General features: G+C 36.5%; 1 protein-coding gene across 5 annotated transcripts in view; it reads right to left on the bottom strand.

Moving 5' to 3' along the window:
* The window catches only part of TCERG1 (transcription elongation regulator 1), a 62,551-nt gene that overhangs the window by 33,630 nt on the left and 10,276 nt on the right, over nt 1-18,645 (bottom strand). For 2 of the 5 annotated variants that reach the window (XR_009407488.1, XM_059417846.1), the window contains exons 4-9: nt 17,938-18,361; nt 13,381-13,623; nt 8,935-8,997; nt 7,568-7,768; nt 6,746-6,858; nt 5,882-5,970 (exon numbers count right to left, since the gene is read on the bottom strand). Coding sequence is in view for 4 of the 5 variants with exons in the window: in XM_059417846.1 (XP_059273829.1) it covers nt 5,882-5,970; nt 6,746-6,858; nt 7,568-7,768; nt 8,935-8,997; nt 13,381-13,623; nt 17,938-18,361 (1,133 nt within the window). In the remaining variant the exon portion in view is untranslated. The remainder of the gene's footprint in view (nt 1-5,881; nt 5,971-6,745; nt 6,859-7,567; nt 7,769-8,934; nt 8,998-13,380; nt 13,624-17,937; nt 18,362-18,645) is intronic. The other 3 variants (XM_059417848.1, XM_059417849.1, XM_059417847.1) reach the window with 3 other exon arrangements.

The raw sequence follows: 18,645 nt of genomic DNA, 5'->3' as shown, positions 1-18,645 counted from the left end.
GGGGCGCCTGGGTGGCTCAGTGGATTAAGCCGCTGCCTTCGGCTCAGGTCATGATCTCAGGGTCCTGGGATCAAGTCCCGCATCAGGCTCTCCGCTCAGCAGGGAGTCTGCTTCCTCCCCCCTCTCTCTCTCTCTCTGCCTGCCTCTCTGCCTACTTGTGATCTCTCTATGTCAAATAAATAAATAAAATCTTAAAAAAAAAAAGAAAAGAAAATCTTTTTTAAAAAGTGAGAAAATGTATAATGTACTACTAAATCCAAATCGTTTGTGGAAATGGGACTAGAGGCATTTGTCATGGAATCCAACAAAAAACAAGGCTCAGTGATCCTAAGAAAAACAAAACACTTCTACTTTTCACCTCTCCTTACATTTAATTTTAAAACGAAGTATGGGGGCCCTGGGTGGCACAGTCAGTTAAGTGTCCAACTCTTGGTTTCAGCTCAGATCTTGATCTCAGGATGTTGAGATCAAGCCCCATGTCCAGCTCTGTGCTCAGCACAGAGTCTACTTGGGAATCTCCCTCTCCCACCCCGCTGTTGCTCGTGCTCATGTTCATGCATATGCACTCTCTCTCATTCTCAAACAAGTACATCTTTAAAAACATAAATAAATAAAAGCAGATGTGGGGGGAAACATGTTATATACCACATTCCATCAGAATAATCCTGAGAGGGCACAGGGTTGGCTCAGTCAGAAGAGCATGTGACTCTTGATCTTGGCATTGTGAGGTTTATTTCTAGTAGAAACTAAAAATAAAATCTTATAAAAATCTAAAAAAGGAACAATCCTGGGATACTTAAGCCACCTTGATAGATGTTTAACTTTATGTGGGGGAAAAAAAACCCTTAATTTTCTATGCTAGTTTCTAAACACTATTTAATTATTGACAGCAGTAACTATTAAGATAGAGATGCTATTTTACTAATTCATGCTGGCTTCAAAACACCAAAGTGTGCTAATGTACTTCATCAGTACTAACAATAAATATGGAGTGAGACACTGTCAGAACATTTCAGAAAACAAAAATCACGGACAAAGAATTCTTGTACCAAAAAACTGCCCTGTGCTGGGGCACCTAGATGGCTCAGTGCACTGAGCATCTCACTCCTGATTTCAGTTCAGTCTCATGATTTCATGAATCATGGATTAAGCCCTACATCGGGCTCCATGCTAAGCAGATACTGCTTGTCCCATTCCCTCTGCTCGCCCTCTCCCAAGCTCTAATAAATAAATAAAATTTAAAAAAAAAATTGCCCTGTGCTAATAATATGCATGTACTCATGATAAAATGTTTAGGGATGAAGTGTACTAATTAATATCTGCAACTTTTAACCTTTTAAAAAAATAATGTACTGAGAGATGATAAATAATAATGCAAATAGAATAAAATGTTACTTGTAGACGCTAAGTCAATATATGGCGCTCACAGTTCTAGAAACATTCTTCCAATGTTTCTACAGGTTTCAACTTTTTCATAATAATATACTGGAGCAAAAACCTTTGGAAACAAAAACAAAAACCTACAGAAACACAAGAACTAATTAATTAGTGGTCCTGTGCCACTCTCTGTATATGCGAAAGTGAGCAAAACTTGAAAGATCACTTTTCCTAAGTTAAAACCCAATACAGAGTACATGCAAAGAAAGCACAGCAAATACAAGCAACTCTCACTGGGCACGCTGCAAGACACCATAAAACTAACTGCAAGCTAAAGCTGTAGGATGCAATCTCAGTAAGCAATGGGAAAAATATAATTAGTCCATAACCTTTATTTTTTTTGAAGATTTTATTTATTTGTCAGAGAGAGCACAAGCAGAGGGAGAAGCAGGCTCCCTGCTGAGCTGGGAGCCCAATATAAGACTCAATCCCAAGATCCCAGGATCATAACCTAAACTGAAATCAGACGCTTAACCGGCTAAGCCAGCAGGCATCCCAGTCCATAATCTTTAAAAACTTTTGTCAAAACATTAAAAGCTCTCTTGGACCAGAAACTAAAGTTTATTGATCTAAGGAATAAAAAATGCTTCTAATTTTGATCTCTCTTTAAAGAGTCAAACAAATGTTGTGATATGCCAGGAAAATAAAAATCCCAATATTGGTACAGAAAATATGAAGCTTCATGTTTTGCATTTAGCTTCTTAACTGTAAAGAAACAGTTACTTCAAGAAAGTTGGGGTGCCTGGGTGGCTCAGTTGGTTAAGCAACTGCCTTCGGCTCAGGTCTTGATCCTGGATCAAGTCTCAGGATCGAGTCCCACATCGGACTCCCAGCTCCAAGGGGAGTCTGCTTCTCCCTCTGACCTTCTCCCCTCTCATGCTCTCACTGTCTCTCTCTCAAATAAATAAATAAAATCTTAAAAAAAAAAAAAAGAAATTTGAAGATATGAAGAAAGAGTAATAAAAATCTGATTATCCAAATGAAGTGGCATAGCCCGCTTAACTAAGAAATTTGTTGGGTCTTCTTTCTTCTTTTTTCTAAGTAATCTCTACACCAAACATGGGGCTGTTTGGTGTAGAGACTTATAATCCCGAGATCTAAAGTCATATGCTCCACCAAATGAGCCAGCCAGGTGCCTTCTAAGTAATTTGTTTTGCTTAAAGTTAGCATTCACCCATTTTAGAAAAAAAATGAAGAATTAAAGTTCTACTGACAATACATTTTTCACTGACCAGAACTTGGAAAATAATTTAAACAAGCAGTTATCTTATATGTATTCAGATGGACTGTAAAAGCACTAGGAACATATAGTTGCATGGGGGGTGGGGGACAGCCCCTAAGAAATACCTAAATCTAGAAGATATAAGTGAAAGATCAATACATTTGATCCCATAAAAATACAAAATTTATGTTATGACAAGACATCAAAACAAAAATGAATAGGTAGGGCGAAAGTGTAATGTATGTAAAAATCAAAGGGTATTGTTAATAGTATGCATAAAAGTCTTCTGGGGCACCTGGGTGGCTTGGTAGGTTAAGCGTCTAACCTCAGCTCATCAGGGTTGTGGCATCAAGCCCTCCAAGAGGCTCCACACTCAAGAGGAGTCTGCTCATCCTTCTCCCTCTTTCTGCCTCTTCCCACCACCCTAAGCTCTCTATCTCCCTCTCAAATGAATTAAAAAAAATCTTAAAAAAAAAAATAAAGTTTCTCCTACCATTAAGAGAAAGACAAAACCATAAAAAAGATGAGGAAAACTGTGAAGGGAAGAATCCACAGCCCCAATGAACATGAAATATCAAATTATACCAGCATTCTGAAAACATTTAACAGGAACCTTTTTCTCAACAGGTTACCAAAGATTTAAATAGACTATGCCACACTGGTAAGAGGGAGAGAAAACTGGTACTCTGAAGCCACTGCTTGGAATATTAACTGGCATAGTTCAGCACCCCTGTCAAAACCTTTCTGAGGTCAACCTACCAGTAGCTACTGAAATATTAAATAACAGTATCACCTCATTGAATTGATTCACTTGAATCAATCCAACAGAAATACTTGCACATATTCACAAAGAAATATGTACAAGGATGTCCTAAACAGCAGTTTCTGTTAATGCGGGGCAGAGGTAGACAACCTCATCTCATCCATTTATAGAAAAACTATGCATTTACAGAAAACTATGCTATCCATCACAAACAGATTTATATGTACAAAAACAGCAAAATTTCTTGAGACATTTTTAGTAAAAACCACTGAGGAATGCAGTTTTTAAGACACTCTAAGATGCATGCAAACCACATGTACAACTCTGTACACATGTACACAAAACAAAGGGTCCAGAAGGCATATGTAACCAAACTTTCATTAACGAGGCTTGGGACAAGTGGAATTAATTTTTTCCTCCAAATAATTCTTTCATATTATATGTTTTTATGGATTCACATTATTCTTTTCTAATAATATCAGATCAATGAAAAAATAACTGAAAGCAGGACACAAAAACTACAGCTATAGAGTATACAGAAAAAGAGGTTTGGAGGGCAATAAAAAAAAAGAGAGAGAGAGATTTGACATGCAAGTAACAAATGTTCCAGAAAAGGAAAAAACAAACAGATAAAGAGAAGCAATAATTAAACAAATTCCAAAAGAAAATTCCACTCATCTGGGGACAGGCTCAAATCTGAAAACTGATGAGGGTCCATGAAGCTTCAGACTAGTGGGGTTTGGAGGTGGTTATCAGCTTTTCATGTACAATAGTCAAATTCAGGAACCACAACCTAGGAACAAATTCTTTAAATAGGCTCTTTCTATAACTTCGATTTTGGATCCAGGTAAATATTTTGCTTAATTATTTTTTAAAATGAGGCTATGTATCAAGTTGGTGGAATAAAATATACAGAAGACTTACTCTAAATGCCTTTAAAACACAGTAATTTGACTATAGTCAGCCTGGAGTGACATACTCTGAACATAAAAGTAACGTGGGGAGCGAGGAGGATAATAAGGGTTAAAAAATGTCTTCAGTATCATATTGTTAGTGACAGTGTTGGTACTACAATTTTGTGACTTGTGTGTGAGATAAGCAAATGAGTAATTGCGTTTATATCACTCAGAAAAGGATTTTCAGCAGGAAAGGGGATGTTGAATTAAAATAGATGATGAAGTTCAGTAAAAACCTCATAGTAAATCTGAACTGCATGCAAGTAATGATACGAACTCATGATGTATCTTTAAATGTGTGCATCTTCAATCTGTTCCTACCAAAGAGGCTTAAAGATAATGACTTATTCAGTAGTAATAACTATCCCTAGATCCTATAAATGCCACATCCCACAAAAAGCAAAATGGACAAATCTATATCCAAGACAGGAAATACATGAGAAAGCCAGGAACATCTTTGTCAGAGTAGAAAACAAGGAAGGTATCAAAGACAGGGTTGCAACACAAAACCTCAGGGTCAACCTTAGGAGGCTTTACCCAGCCCAAGATACAACAACTGAACTTTAGTAAGGATAATAACTATAACAGACAGAAGCAAAGAAAATGTATTTAAATCCATGAATTTGTTAAATAGTCAAACCAACTCATTATTGTGAAAACCTCCACACTGACATTATGGGCCAAATAACTAATTCCTGTAGGGAGCTCTCCTGTACCTGCTAGGATGTTTAGGAACATCTCTGACCTCTAACAACTAGATGCTATAAGCTATCAATCCCTTCCAAGTTATGACAACCAAAATGTCTTCAGACACTGCCAAACATCCACTTGTGAACTAGTCTTGTCAAAAGGTCACACATGAACTTGATCGGGGCTCTGCAGGAAATTCAGGAATAGAAGACTGAAACGGTACCCAGGAATGCAACAACACTCAGACTGTGATTCTCCACATAACAAACATATTTTTTAAATAATAAAAACAGAAAAGAAAAAGCAATGAAAACACAATGAAGGGGATTACAAGACATAAGGGAGAACTCCCTGCAATGTGTGAATTATATATGGATTAAACAGGCTGGAGTAGGAACAGGAGAGAGCACTGACACAGGGAGAAAGAGAAAAGGAAAACCAAACCAAAGAAGAAAAAGTACACTTAAATAAAAAGACAATTTTACACAGTTCTAAAAATATAATCATGTATACGGGAATATGTACAAAATTAATTTTTAAAAATCTTAAACACTAAAAAGGAGATTCAGGATCTCACAGCAGTACAATAAACATTAATGGACAGTACTGTGAAAGGAGAAAGACAATGCAGCAATTGGGTTTTAGGTCTGAACACCCAAAATACAAGAAATAAAAACCAAAATATGCTTTAGATAAAAAAGTCTACTTGGTGTGTATTTTTTAAAAGCACCTTTTCTTACTACATGATGAACCACGGCAATAACTCAGCAAACAAGAATTTTAAGTCATTTACTTATTGAGCCAAGTACATACCATGGAGTACCGGGAATAGGGGTAGTAGCTACTGGCTTTGCCTTCTGGGCAGCCTTTTCTTCTTCAGTCATCTCCTCCTCTTTGGGCTCCTATGGGAAATGATGTTACTCCCATTTAATTAGGTATTTCAGGTATCACAAAACCATACCTGAATCTTACACAAATCCAAGTTATACTGTGAATAACTCAAAGTGCAACCAACATAGGGTCTGTTACTAGTGTAGGGAGGATCCTGTGTAGGAATTTCTAAGAAAAGTTCTAAATCCTTGCTCCCTAGACAGAGCCAAATTCTACAACAGCAGACCCCAGCAACAGCAGATGATCCTAACTTACAGAGTCACTAACCATCTGCTTAGGAACAGAAATGGAGAACTGAGGATAAGAAAATTAGATGAGACTTCCTCTTTTAAGATTATTTCTTTCTCCTGCTAACTTCTTAACTAATAAGACATGCCTATCATTAGTCCCTCACTGAATAAAGGAAGCTTCCAAAAAGGAGAGCTCTTTCAGTGCTGTGTAGAGATCATCCCATGCCAGGAGAAGACAGATAAAATAAAACATTCCCCAAATATAAAATTGTACTTATAATTTTTACCATGTGCCAGTCTATAAATCAGAAGGCTGGGATTGGGTCAATGCTCTGGTCCAACGCCCTTTCTTTCCAGGGGCCTTGGTTTACTCTAAGAAGTAAGTTAATGAAACTTTCAAAGGAAAAACTGAATTACAAAGTTCAAAGAACTCTAAAATTTCAGAAATCAGACTGTAGCAATTATCTACAACTGTATCAAATGGGTGTTCAATCACAAGTCTATTGCACCCAACAATTACTGCTGGCTCCCAGGTTAACAGGCCGCTGCTCTTTACCTCCTTTATCTCCTTTATTGGCTCTTCTTTAGGGTCCTCCTCCTCCGTCTCCATTGGCAGAGGTTCTTCAGAAGGTTCTTTAATTGGCTCTTTAATCTTCTCCTCTAATTTTTCTATTATAAAGTTAAGACAATGGCACTCAATGGTTTTTGGTGTAATTTTCTAAGAACTTTCAGAGACTAAGTAATTAAGATATTCCGTTAACTAGAAGTTATTAACCACAAAAATAAAATGTTCTTCTATCATCAATTTCAATGTAACGTACTAGTCAAGTTTAATACTTGCTCTACCATCAGAACACTTTCACTAGAAAAGAACCACTGCCTGTAGAGGGACACAGTCTTTCAAGTCTCTCTCGTTATTCTTTGTAGCAATGATTCGTTTTGCTCAAAGGGACAAGATACTAAGATACTTGGAAACAGGAACTTGTGATACAGAAAACTGTATGAATTTTCTCCATCTCAGACTCCAAGGGCCTGCATTTCTTTCTTCAGAACACATGCAACACAGACATCTCTTCCTGAGAGCACTGTCAGTCTCAGTAATTACATAGGAGAATAATTATGAAATTCCTAACAGCATATATATATGTGTACAGATGTATAATTAAATTTCTCCAGATGGAAAAACCAAGGACAAACATGTAAGTGGAACTGGCTTTTTAAATATACACATATTTATCAATCTGGTAGAAATAAATAATCCAAAACTACAAGATGAGTAATTCCTTCAAATGTGTTAAAAAGGAAGTAACTCAGAATTTCAAATAGCATTCTATTATCATAGCTTTCACTATGCCTCAACAAGTCATTAAAACTATACCTTTTTCCTTTAGCTCTTGGGGTTTTTCCCAGGTTGATTCTAAAGTTCTATTATTATAGTAATAGGTCTTTCCATCCGCTGTTTTATATTCAGTCCACTCAGAAACTGCCGTCGCTCCAGCTAAGGTAGCAGGGGAAGCTGCAATAGCAACCTGGGGATGTATCATAGGTACGATAGGAGGGGCCATGCCTGGCAACACACCTAAAAGAAGAATAATACGAAGTTAGGTCCAAGTATCAAATTGTAAAGCAAAATGAAACTTTAAAATATGAGCTACATCTTTCTATTAAATATTAATAAATGAATGAGCCAGTTGGAACAAAACAACGAATCGTATAAAATGTGATTTAATTACTTAACACTATTTCTCTGGTTTAGTTCTAAGATCTAAATTCAATTAGATTCAGAAATTCAACCCATGAAGTACCTTAAGAACAGCCAAAAATTTGGACTGAAGTAACGATGAAGTCCTAACAATTATAAAAATCATGACACATTCTGTATGTGTGAAGAAAGATATATTTTTATAAAGAATTTCTCAAATTCTAATGAAATCAAGACAACAGACATATTTAGTGAGCATATTTCTGAGGCAAAATTATTTTTTAGTTCTAAGGTACCTAAAAGGGTATGATAAAATTCTCAGTTTTCAAGTAAATGACTGAGTTCATTATCAAATCCACTTTAATATACTAAGTGATTAAGTCAGACGTCCCTGTTAACTCTTTGTCAGTTTAGTCTTTTCCTTAAAAAAAAAAAAAAAAAAAGGCAATTTCTTCTAATTTTTTAAAAGATAAGCCAAGATAATTATTTTTTATAAGACAGCTACATAAGCTGACATTATAGAAATAATTAAGGACATATAAATCCAAATTGGAAAAAAAAAAAAAACCCTCATATCTTATTTCAGAATTTAAGTTGTGGGTAGCTATCTTCAATAAGTTTCAAATGTAAAGTTATACTATGCACACAAATATTCACACACATATACCCACTAGCATGCAAGCATAATCACATCACTTTACACATGGAAATGATTTTTTTATATTTAACTTAAAAACACATCAAAAATAAAATAAATGTAATGAAAATGAGAATGAAGTTGTTTACACTTATTACAAAAATTAAGATATAAAGTTATCTGACCTTATTTGTTTTTTGTGAACCAAAGAAGCTAATACTACAGGCAATTGGGAAAATTAAGTGTTGGCCAAATATGACAACTGCATTTATACTGCTCATTAAAAAGAAAAATATAAAAAAATCCACTCACTTGGGCAAAAATAAATAAATAAAAGGATAAACAACAACATTCACTACCATGCCAACTTACAGACAAAACAAACTAAGATGGTTTTAAAAATTACCGGTCTTGGTGGTAGCGACTGTCTTTACATACGGGCAGCTGACTATTTGCATCATTGCTACACCTGTAAAATGGATAAGCAAGCATACGTTGGAAAGCTGCCATGGAATGTCGGCTACCACTGGGATTCAGGGAAGTAATTTACCACTACAATTTAGAATGCTATTCCCATTGAAAAAGACCAGGAATGGAGTAGAATTTCTTTTTGTTTGACATTTTGTGGGAAGTGGTGCCAAATCCACTGATAACTAATTCTAAATTATAGCATCAATTACCTTTTTATCAAACCAGCTCTGATAATATCTGAAGGAGACTCGAAAGTTTAAATTCAATGAAGGAAGCCCCTTCATTACATATATATAACAAGTTCTCATGTGGGACATTTTCCCACAGGACATCAAACCCATGCTGCTGTTGCTTAGATACCAGTGAAAGGCAGATGCAGCATGACACTGACAAGACACTTTCTCTGTGCTGCTGCTAAGTGGAAACTACATGCAGAAGCTGAAGCATGGGGCATAACCATGCAGAAGGAGAAAATGAATAAAATAGGACAAAGGGGTACGAGAGAAAGGAAGAAAGTAAGGTATGGGATGGATTCAAATATTCCAATGCAAATAATATTTTAAATAAAAGGGCAGAGATGAAAAGAAGGGTAGCACTCAACTAATGACAAAATATCCATGTTTAGAACCTGCTCTAAGGAATGTCACAGGCTTGAAACAGTGTGGAAGCAGGCTAACATACGAAGAAAAATACAGCCCCTGTAGTAGCACCAATGACTACATGGGCTGATTGCTCAGAAACCTCTATTATTTAAGCCAACTAAAGAAGCAGCACTTGTATCAAAGAATGGAAATTACGTACAGTTCTTAGAAGAATGAAGACTCATCATGATGCATTACAATGGTGATAAAAAGGGAATGAAAGGAAAAGCTGGAAAACTAAGACTGATTAATTGAAGAAATCCAAAATTAAGTGTGAATTGGAAAAAATTTTAAAGGAAAGGGCTGAAGGCTGAAGGCAGGAAGAAAAGGGGTTGTGGAATTAAGTTTTAATTTCTGTTTTGGCTGAAAAAAACTAAACCTAGCTGGGTAACCATGAAAATTTAAAATCATATTCATATTCCCCACTGAAGTATAGGACAAAAAATTTCTCTTGGAGTTAAAAAAGGAAATTAAACCCCTGGCTTTGTAAATAATGTACCTAAGTTCACGCACACACACACAAAAATACGGCCAATTTTTGAAAAAATTCCTTTTATTTCTTATTTACTACTTTAAGTAAAGAATATTAAAGCTAAAGTTTCTATTACCTCTGGAACTAAAACAAAAGCACTGGATCAATAAAGCATGCTGAGTTAAGTCATATGTATGCTTCTGTTTTCCCTAATGTTAAAAAAAAGCAATGGGAAAATTCATTTGGTTAAAGAAGCTACACCGCACCATGAGGTTTAAACTAGTATAAATACTGCCATCTGCAGGACGACTAGAACCTAGGAAGTTAGCCCTAGAAATTCAATCCTTAGAATACATGAACTTTTTTCTCAATGCTCTCCAAAACCACTCTCCCCAAAAGGTAATTTTAACTATTCAACTTAAACAGAAGAAAATCAAATCTATTCATGTTTAGGCCCAAGTACCATTGTTAAATATGAACTGGGCCAACACAGAGCTCCTATTGACTGACAACAAAGAGACCATACTGAAAGCCCATAAGTGTTTCTTCTCATGCTAAAAAGATAAATGTAAGGTCTTCTTTGGGGCTGATTACATACATAAGACTCACAAAACCGCCACACATCTAAATTTTTAATCTTCTATTTAAAGGGAGCATCTGGGGCACCTGGGTGCCTCAGCCGGTTAAGCAACCAACTCTCAATTTTGGCTCAGGTCATTATCACTGGGTCTTGAGATCAACCCACGTGTGGGGCACCATATTCAGCAGGGAGTCTGCTTTTCTATCTGCCTCTCCCTCTGCCCTTCCCTCTGCTCTTGCTGGCTCTGGTACTCTCTCTCAAATAAATACATTTAAAATTTTTAAAAATCTAAAGGGAGCATCTGTTCAATTTTCCTATAACTTTATTCTCAAATTATGTTCTACTAGGTAATTAGAAAATTCCATTTAGCATTCTGAATAATTCTGATGCCAACAAGTTTCTTAAAATTCAATTTTATAGTCTTAGAAATCCTATAATTCCAATCCATTTTACTATTCCCAATTCCAACTCTAATTTCTATATTGTACCTATAACTCTTCCACTTTCACTCATCTTATTTGATTATCCCTTCTTTAATCATCCTCATTAGAGCCCTACACTGCTCTTACAGAAAGAACTTAAAGCTCCAGGATAAATCACAACCAAATCTTTCCTGTTTACCTTACTGCCAAACTGATAAAAAGAAACAAAAAGAGATCAATCCCACTATACATAAAAGATCTGGGGAGGAGAAAAACAAGTCATCATTTCTACCCCCCCACCCCACTAAAGCACCTTGGAAAACTGAATTAAAAGGGAAAATAAGAAAATGAATTTGTAATATCAAAGATGCCTTACCATATAAACAAATATTATTATTATTTTCTGTAAAACATTAACTCTCTCTTTAAGGAATCTTGGCATCCTGAACAAAATTTTATAGATTACCTAACTCAAGCTCTCTTCCAAATGACCTACAAGATGACATTAGTGACTGTCATTTATTAAATGCCTTTTATTGCTAAACTTCATAGGTACCACCTTGCTTAGTCAAATGGTCACCACCACCTGTTTTAAAATGTCTAGATGGAGTGAGGGTCAGAAAAGACCATATCAAAACAGAGCAATAAGGGATTTTTTTGTGATAAAATTCAGCAGTCTATAGAAATGAACTTTGTTACTCTGTACCTTTCACCTACCAGTCCCTATTAAGAACCTCCAAAGCAAAACAAACGTCCTTTTGCAAAACCTCTCAAATACTTTGGTAACATTACTATGCTATACCTCAATCTTCTCTACAGAATTCATAACCCTAGGTCCTTCAGGTGATTCAGAATTCAGTACATGGTCTGAATACTGTCCTTGGCCCCAAAGCAGAGCAAGACTGTGAGAGCTTGTGACCAATGTCAACCTTCTCCATGTATCACCTGGTTTTCTACCAAAAGTCTATCTAGAGGCAATTATCCAGCAGCTTGTCTTAAAATTTAATTTAGAAAAAGGATAATCCCTAGTATGAGGAAAGATTTTTCATTTTCCTCCTACTTTTAAATGATTTGAGTTTCTTAAACATCACATATTGGGCATTTAATTATCTAACACTACATCAACAATGTGCAAAAGGTTTTCCTTAGGGAAAAAATCCTACCAATTCTTAAAATTTCTCGTTTCTTTCTTGCTAAGGTGCAATACCTAAGTGAATGCTTCTTTTCCAAGCGGTCACAAGGACAAAAACAATTAGAAGAATAGCGATAATTAAAATATATACAAATCTAAGAAACAGCTGTACTACAACCCTATTCTTACAAAAAAAAGAGTACAAGAACAGCAATAATAGACAGCAGGAGGAATATGAAACTGGGGACAAAAGGCCTAGTTCTATCTATCCTTACTACAAACTAGCCCTGTGAACTTGAGCTATATAAGGTATAAAAGCTTCAAACTGTAATACTAGGAAAACAGACCACGGATTAAGGGTTAAACGTGTTTGCCAACAGCAAATGCATTCAAATTAGGATGCCTGACACTACCACTGTTTAATCCCTACAGGAAGGATTCTATGCCACAACCTCACTGTAACTATTTAAGTGTTTAAATGGTGTAGGTTATATTTCACTTCACCTCCCAAGGTAAAGCTCTGGTTTTGCTTTAGATTAATTTCTTACAGTCAGGTGATCTGCATTTTCTTCCCAATATAACATAGTTACTAAGAGCATGGTATTCGGGTCTGGAATGCTCAGCTCCTATCCCAACGCCATCACTTATTAGCTTTGTGACCATGGGTAAGTAATTTAACCTGTCTGTGTACCTACCTCATACAATGGTTGCAAAAATTAAACTGAGTTATTACACGTAAGGTGCTTAGAACAGGGCACAATATATAAAATCACTCAATTTGTATTTGCTATTAATGACTTATAAGTTCTCAACTTCACAGACTCAATCCTTTAAAGATATTGCATTTGAACATAGTTACATGAAAAGATGATCATTTTTAATTCACTGAGGCCATTATCCAAAAATGAGTGTAGTTTCAAATGTGGCTCTAATTTTAAGACATGTAAACAACAACAAAAAAAGGACATTTACCAAAACTGAAGAGAAAATACTGCAGTTAGCCATGAATCTTTCAGAAACATTTCAAACTGGTCAGATTCAAGGCAAATTTCAAATGCAACAGACACATGAGAACAAACTAACTGACAATATGAAAACATAGCTGGAAAGGACTATTAGAATCTATGAGTTTACCTGGAAGTGGAATTGGCATGCCAGGAAGGGGAACACGAAACGGAGGTACCATTACTGGTGGAAAGGCAGGTATTGCTGCTGCTGGCTGAGGTACTGAATGAGGAACAGCAGGAGGTAACGTCTGGGGATGCGGCTGGGGAACAGTTTGCACAGGTGTGGCTGTAGGAGCAGGAGTTGAAACACTAACTGTAGGCGTGGCAACTGAAACAGCAGAACTTGGGGTCTGATCTTGTGTTGTGGGTGCTGATGAAAGATAAAACAAAAATATGTATCACTCCTTCATAAACCATGTCGCCATATTCATTCATCATTCACTCATTCAGTAAGTATTTAAGAGCCCATTCCATGCACTGCAAGAAACTTCTAACAAGGTCTCTGTCTTTCAGAAGCTTGAAAACAGTTGGTTAAATGAAATACAAAAAAACAACTAAAATACAAAGTGAAATGGGATAAATGAATAGGGATATGAATCAAGACACAAAGACCATTTCTAACCGTGAGAGGGTAAAGAAAATTGTATACTGATGACAGGCCTTGAAAGACTATGATTTCAACAAGGACAATGACAAAGTAGAAGGAGAAAATAAGTAAGTGGTGGGAAAAGTGAGTAAAAGCAAAGAGGAGATAACAACAAGGAATTATTCAGAAAATACAAAGCAGGCAGTCAACTAGTAAAACACTAGGCATATCAAAAGAACCAGGGAGTTATGACTGGAAAGGCAGGCCAGAGGCATAAAGTAGAAGGCTCTGACAGAAGACTAGGGAGTCTATACTTTGCCGGGTAGAGAAAGGGAAGAACTAAGGTAAACGCAGAAAACTGACCTAGGAGAATGCACACCAAAATGCATGTAATAATTACATCTGTGTATGCCTCTCACATTTTGCTACATAGCCTTCATTAGAGTCTAAATTTTTTTTTTTTTAAGAATGCATTCATGTGTTATTCGTGTGATTTCGTGAGCATAAACAGGTCTGGGGATGCAAAATGAAGGTTTCTGTATGGAAGAGAATTAAGCAGTGTTCATTTGATGAATTAATCTGGCAGATGAATGGGAAGAAAAGGAAGAACAGAGGTGGAAAAATCAATTTCAACCTATCTGGACCATCCAAGCAAGGGAGAAGTGAGAAAAAGATAGGCAATAACCGATGACTTGAGTATGAACAAATGGAGTGAAAAAACAAGTTGGGTTTCTCTATGATTATTTAAAAATAAAAAGGTAAAAAAAGAAAAAATAATAAAAACTCATGTTTCCAGTGTGAGAGACCAGGAGAATATGAAATTTGGGATTATCTGATTCTAATACATTATTTTAAGTACCAAAAATAAAACACTTCATCTCTAGTTATCACATTTAAAATCAAATTGAGACCCAAAAAAATAAAACTTTGTATTTTTTACTTTTTTAAAAAGTTTCAGTTCTCAAGTATTATAAAACATTTTTGTTATTTACTTATAACCCATTTAGTTCCAAAACAAAATTCATTTTGGTAACTCACTGGTAACAAATACTGCATTTTTTCTTGATGTAAAGAAAAACTTCAATTACCTGTACTGGACTAAGAATGAATTGATCAAATTAAATGAAATAAAACAGTGCATCCCCAATCTTCATGCCAATTTTATTTTAAGGGAAAGCACGCTGTTGAATACAAGCCACCCAATAATCCACCTGACAAAATCTGTATCGTTTTTCAGCTCCTAATAATGAAAAACTCACTTAGGCTGGGAAGATGTGAGCAATTTCATACTTGTTAATGCGGGACTCACCTTGGCTAAATAGACAGCAGGGCCAAACAAGTATCTTCAGGGGCCCAGGAATGAATTGTTGGTCTAGCATAGACCTAGCCTTAGGGTACAGTATCATATTAATATAATTTTATAACAGTGTGAAAAATACAAATTACATGCAACATTTTCCCAGTCCCATAAATATACCACTTAGCATCTGTAATATACTGTAATGGCTGAAAATATGTCTAGTTATTCTTCCCAACATCCCTGAGGAGGATTTCATCAGCATTTTTCACAAACTTGCACAGGATAAAATGAGTTTATGCTCAACTGGGGCTAAAATATAAATTTCTTAATTTGTATTTCCATTTACCATAGGACTATACCGCAGTTCATACAACAAATTTTTTTAAATGTTATGGTAATAATATTTAGATATGATCAGAAGTATGACAACAAGTACTATACTCAGGAAAAGAACAGGAGTTACAAAGCATCAAATTTCAAGTGGAAAGGAACACCAACGGAGATGGCAAAGTTATTCACTCAACCCACTCCTCCTGCTGACACAGGATTTTCTAAATCTGATTAGTGGCCATGAGTCATGAGAGAAAAGACATAAAGGCAATGAAAGAATTCAATGGGAAACTGGGAGAATGGGAGCTAGAACTTAATGGTCACTAACTCCTACTAACACCTTTTGCTGAAATATCGAGTGAAAGGCTAGGCCTCAAATATACTCCTAATCCAGCCTCAGATCTTAATTAAAAAAGACAAGCAATTACAACAGATGGAGAAATACTAAGACTGTAGTATGACAACACTTCAGGATACTGAACCAAGTGAAATAAAAACAGACATCAGGAATACTCAGAAAGAACATCAAAAGTGATGTTTCAGGGCAGTAAAAAGAACATGTTTCTGGTATTCTGTTCTTAGAATAAGGGCCTCCCAATCAGTGAAGAGCAGTGGAAAAATAGCAAACCGGAGTTCTGAATAGAATAGTTCATAGCAGCAAGATAGTTATGGGCCTACGGACAGACCACTCTGATACAGAAATGGAATACATATAGGATAGTTAAGTATTCTGCCACCAACTTTCTTTAAAACAAAGTACGACTATTTCTCCTTCCTAAGAAGGAAGAGAAGAAAAGCAGAAGCAAACACCCTCCACACAGAACTGCAACGCTTTTGTTAATCTCCTTCTGTCATTACCACAAGAGGTACCCCATAAAAACTGGCAGTTTCCTGCCTTACCACACAAGTTTTTAGAAACACTAGCCTGTGAGAAGGGAAAGCCCTTCAATCAGCTAGTAACTGTCAGTAATACTTCCATATCAGAATTCACCTTAGCTAATGAAGATGTAAAGCATTACTTACATCTTCCTACTAAGTGCATTTTCCTCCAACCTGTCTATAGTGTATCGAGTACAGTTGTTAAAAAAACTGTCTCTGAAAAAAACAAACAAACAAACAAAAACTGTCTCTGTATTAGGTGTACCTTACTTCTTCAGTTACTTCTGGTTATCAATCCAATTTGAATCTACTATGATTAATCTCTCTCACATATTTTTAATAGGATAAAAGACATTAAAAATTCCCAAATCCCTGAAGCTAAGGGACTTTTTTTATTCTATTATCCAGGTAGCAAAACAATCCAACTTCTAATCACCTATAGGGTTAACTAGGTATCTTCATACCCGTATCAAAACAAATAAGCAAATCAATAAAATCATTATTTAAATATTTTGGGGCTCACCTTAAAGATTAAGTAGTACCATAAATATAAAACCAAAAACCTCCCAGAACTCGTGTTACTATCAATGGCAATCTTTTAAGCAAATTAGTAATTCTCTCCTCCTTCCCAAAATCTATGCTTAATCCTCTCTCACCTTTTTAGGAAAGGTCTAACCCCAGGGCCTCTGTGACGTTATACATGAAAATTCTCTTACGACTCTGACTACTTCTATCTCTGCTCCTCATTCATCTCCCTATATCCCATTCTAGGACCAACCACCTCTAAATGAGATTACTAAAAAGTTCCTAATAACTTTCCCTGATTTCAATAACTAACCCCCCACCCAAAAAAAAGAACACCAGAAAAATGTTCCAAAACACTGCACTGATACTGGACCCCTGGAGCCTAACCTGCCTCACCCATTTCACTGGTTCTTAAAACTCTCTGTAACCTGGTCTCACTCTGAATAAGTATGTCAACCATTATCAACCACCCCACCTCAGAAGACTTTCTTAACAATCCCATAAATTGCATTTATCCTCATCTCCTGACTTTTATGTTATCCCCATACCTGAAAGATCTCTTTACTTTGAAACTTACTCAAATCCTACCACACATCCTTCATGATTAATCTCAATACCCACAAAGTCTGTTCACCCATTTACTCCTCTCCCTTTTCTCAAATTCCTACATCTTCTATTTTCACTGTATAATTGGGCACACTGCTTTCCGAATTACTGCACATACATTATTCTTGCCTCAATGAGAAAAACTGGAAGCCCTCTAAGGCAGGAACAACAACTTACACTTATTTTACAAATCCCACAGCACCCATCATTACTGCTGGCCAAGATGAACAGCTACCTCTACACTTTGCGGTTTAGCTTCATGAATGCCAAGAGGACAAATAATTTCTTCGACTAATTAAAATTCCTGTTCTTTTTTTAACCCAGAAGTCTTGGTGTCAAAAATGAATTTAAATAACATCAAGGATAACACCTCAAACACTAGGATCATTTGGCAATGCAGTCCCTACTTGTCCATTTCTCTAGCCCCTAAATGAAAATACATGCTGGCTGGTACTCACTTGATACTGTCTGCGAAACCGAAGAGGCAGTTGTTGTGGTAGAAGTGGTAGAGGATGGGGTGGATGATGATGTTGAAGTGGACACTGCAGGTGCTGGGCTACTGGTTGTAGGGGTGGAAGCTCCTACTGCTTGTGCTTGTACTTGAGCCTGCACCTGGGCCTGCGCCTGGGCCTGCGCCTGAGCCTGTGCTTGTGCCTGAGCCTGGGCCTGCGCCTGGGCCTGGGCCTGGGCCTGCGCTTGAGCTTGTGCTTGTGCCTGCGCCTGAGCCTGCGCCTGGGCCTGGGCCTGGGCCTGGGCCTGGGCTTGGGCCTGAACCTGAGCCTGGGCTGCAAGCATAGGTGTCAGTTCTGACTGCTGAATAACCTTAACTCCATCTGGTTTGGTCCATGCAGATTCACGTGTCCGAGCATTATAATAATAAACCTGCAGAGGAAGCAAAATCATTGGTATCCCAGAATCTGTCAACTATCATTAAAAAAACACTAACGCAACTATATCCTGTCTTAGAAGGTATTTTTAAAAAACAAAAACAAAAAACAAAAAACAAAATTTAGAAAAGTACATGGAAACTGGTTGTTGGTATATTGATATTAGAGGTAGTTTTTCCCTCATTTCTCCCCTTCCCCTAATTTTCTATACTGAGAGCACTGTACTTTTAACATAAAAAGGAAAACCAAGGTTATATCTTGTGCACAAAGTTAACTTAG

Source organism: Mustela nigripes, chromosome 12, assembly GCF_022355385.1.
Source record: "Mustela nigripes isolate SB6536 chromosome 12, MUSNIG.SB6536, whole genome shotgun sequence".
In the NCBI taxonomy this organism is placed as follows: domain Eukaryota; kingdom Metazoa; phylum Chordata; class Mammalia; order Carnivora; family Mustelidae; genus Mustela; species Mustela nigripes.
Note: the sequence above shows the minus strand (reverse complement) of the source record. Positions and strands in the feature narration are given on the sequence as shown.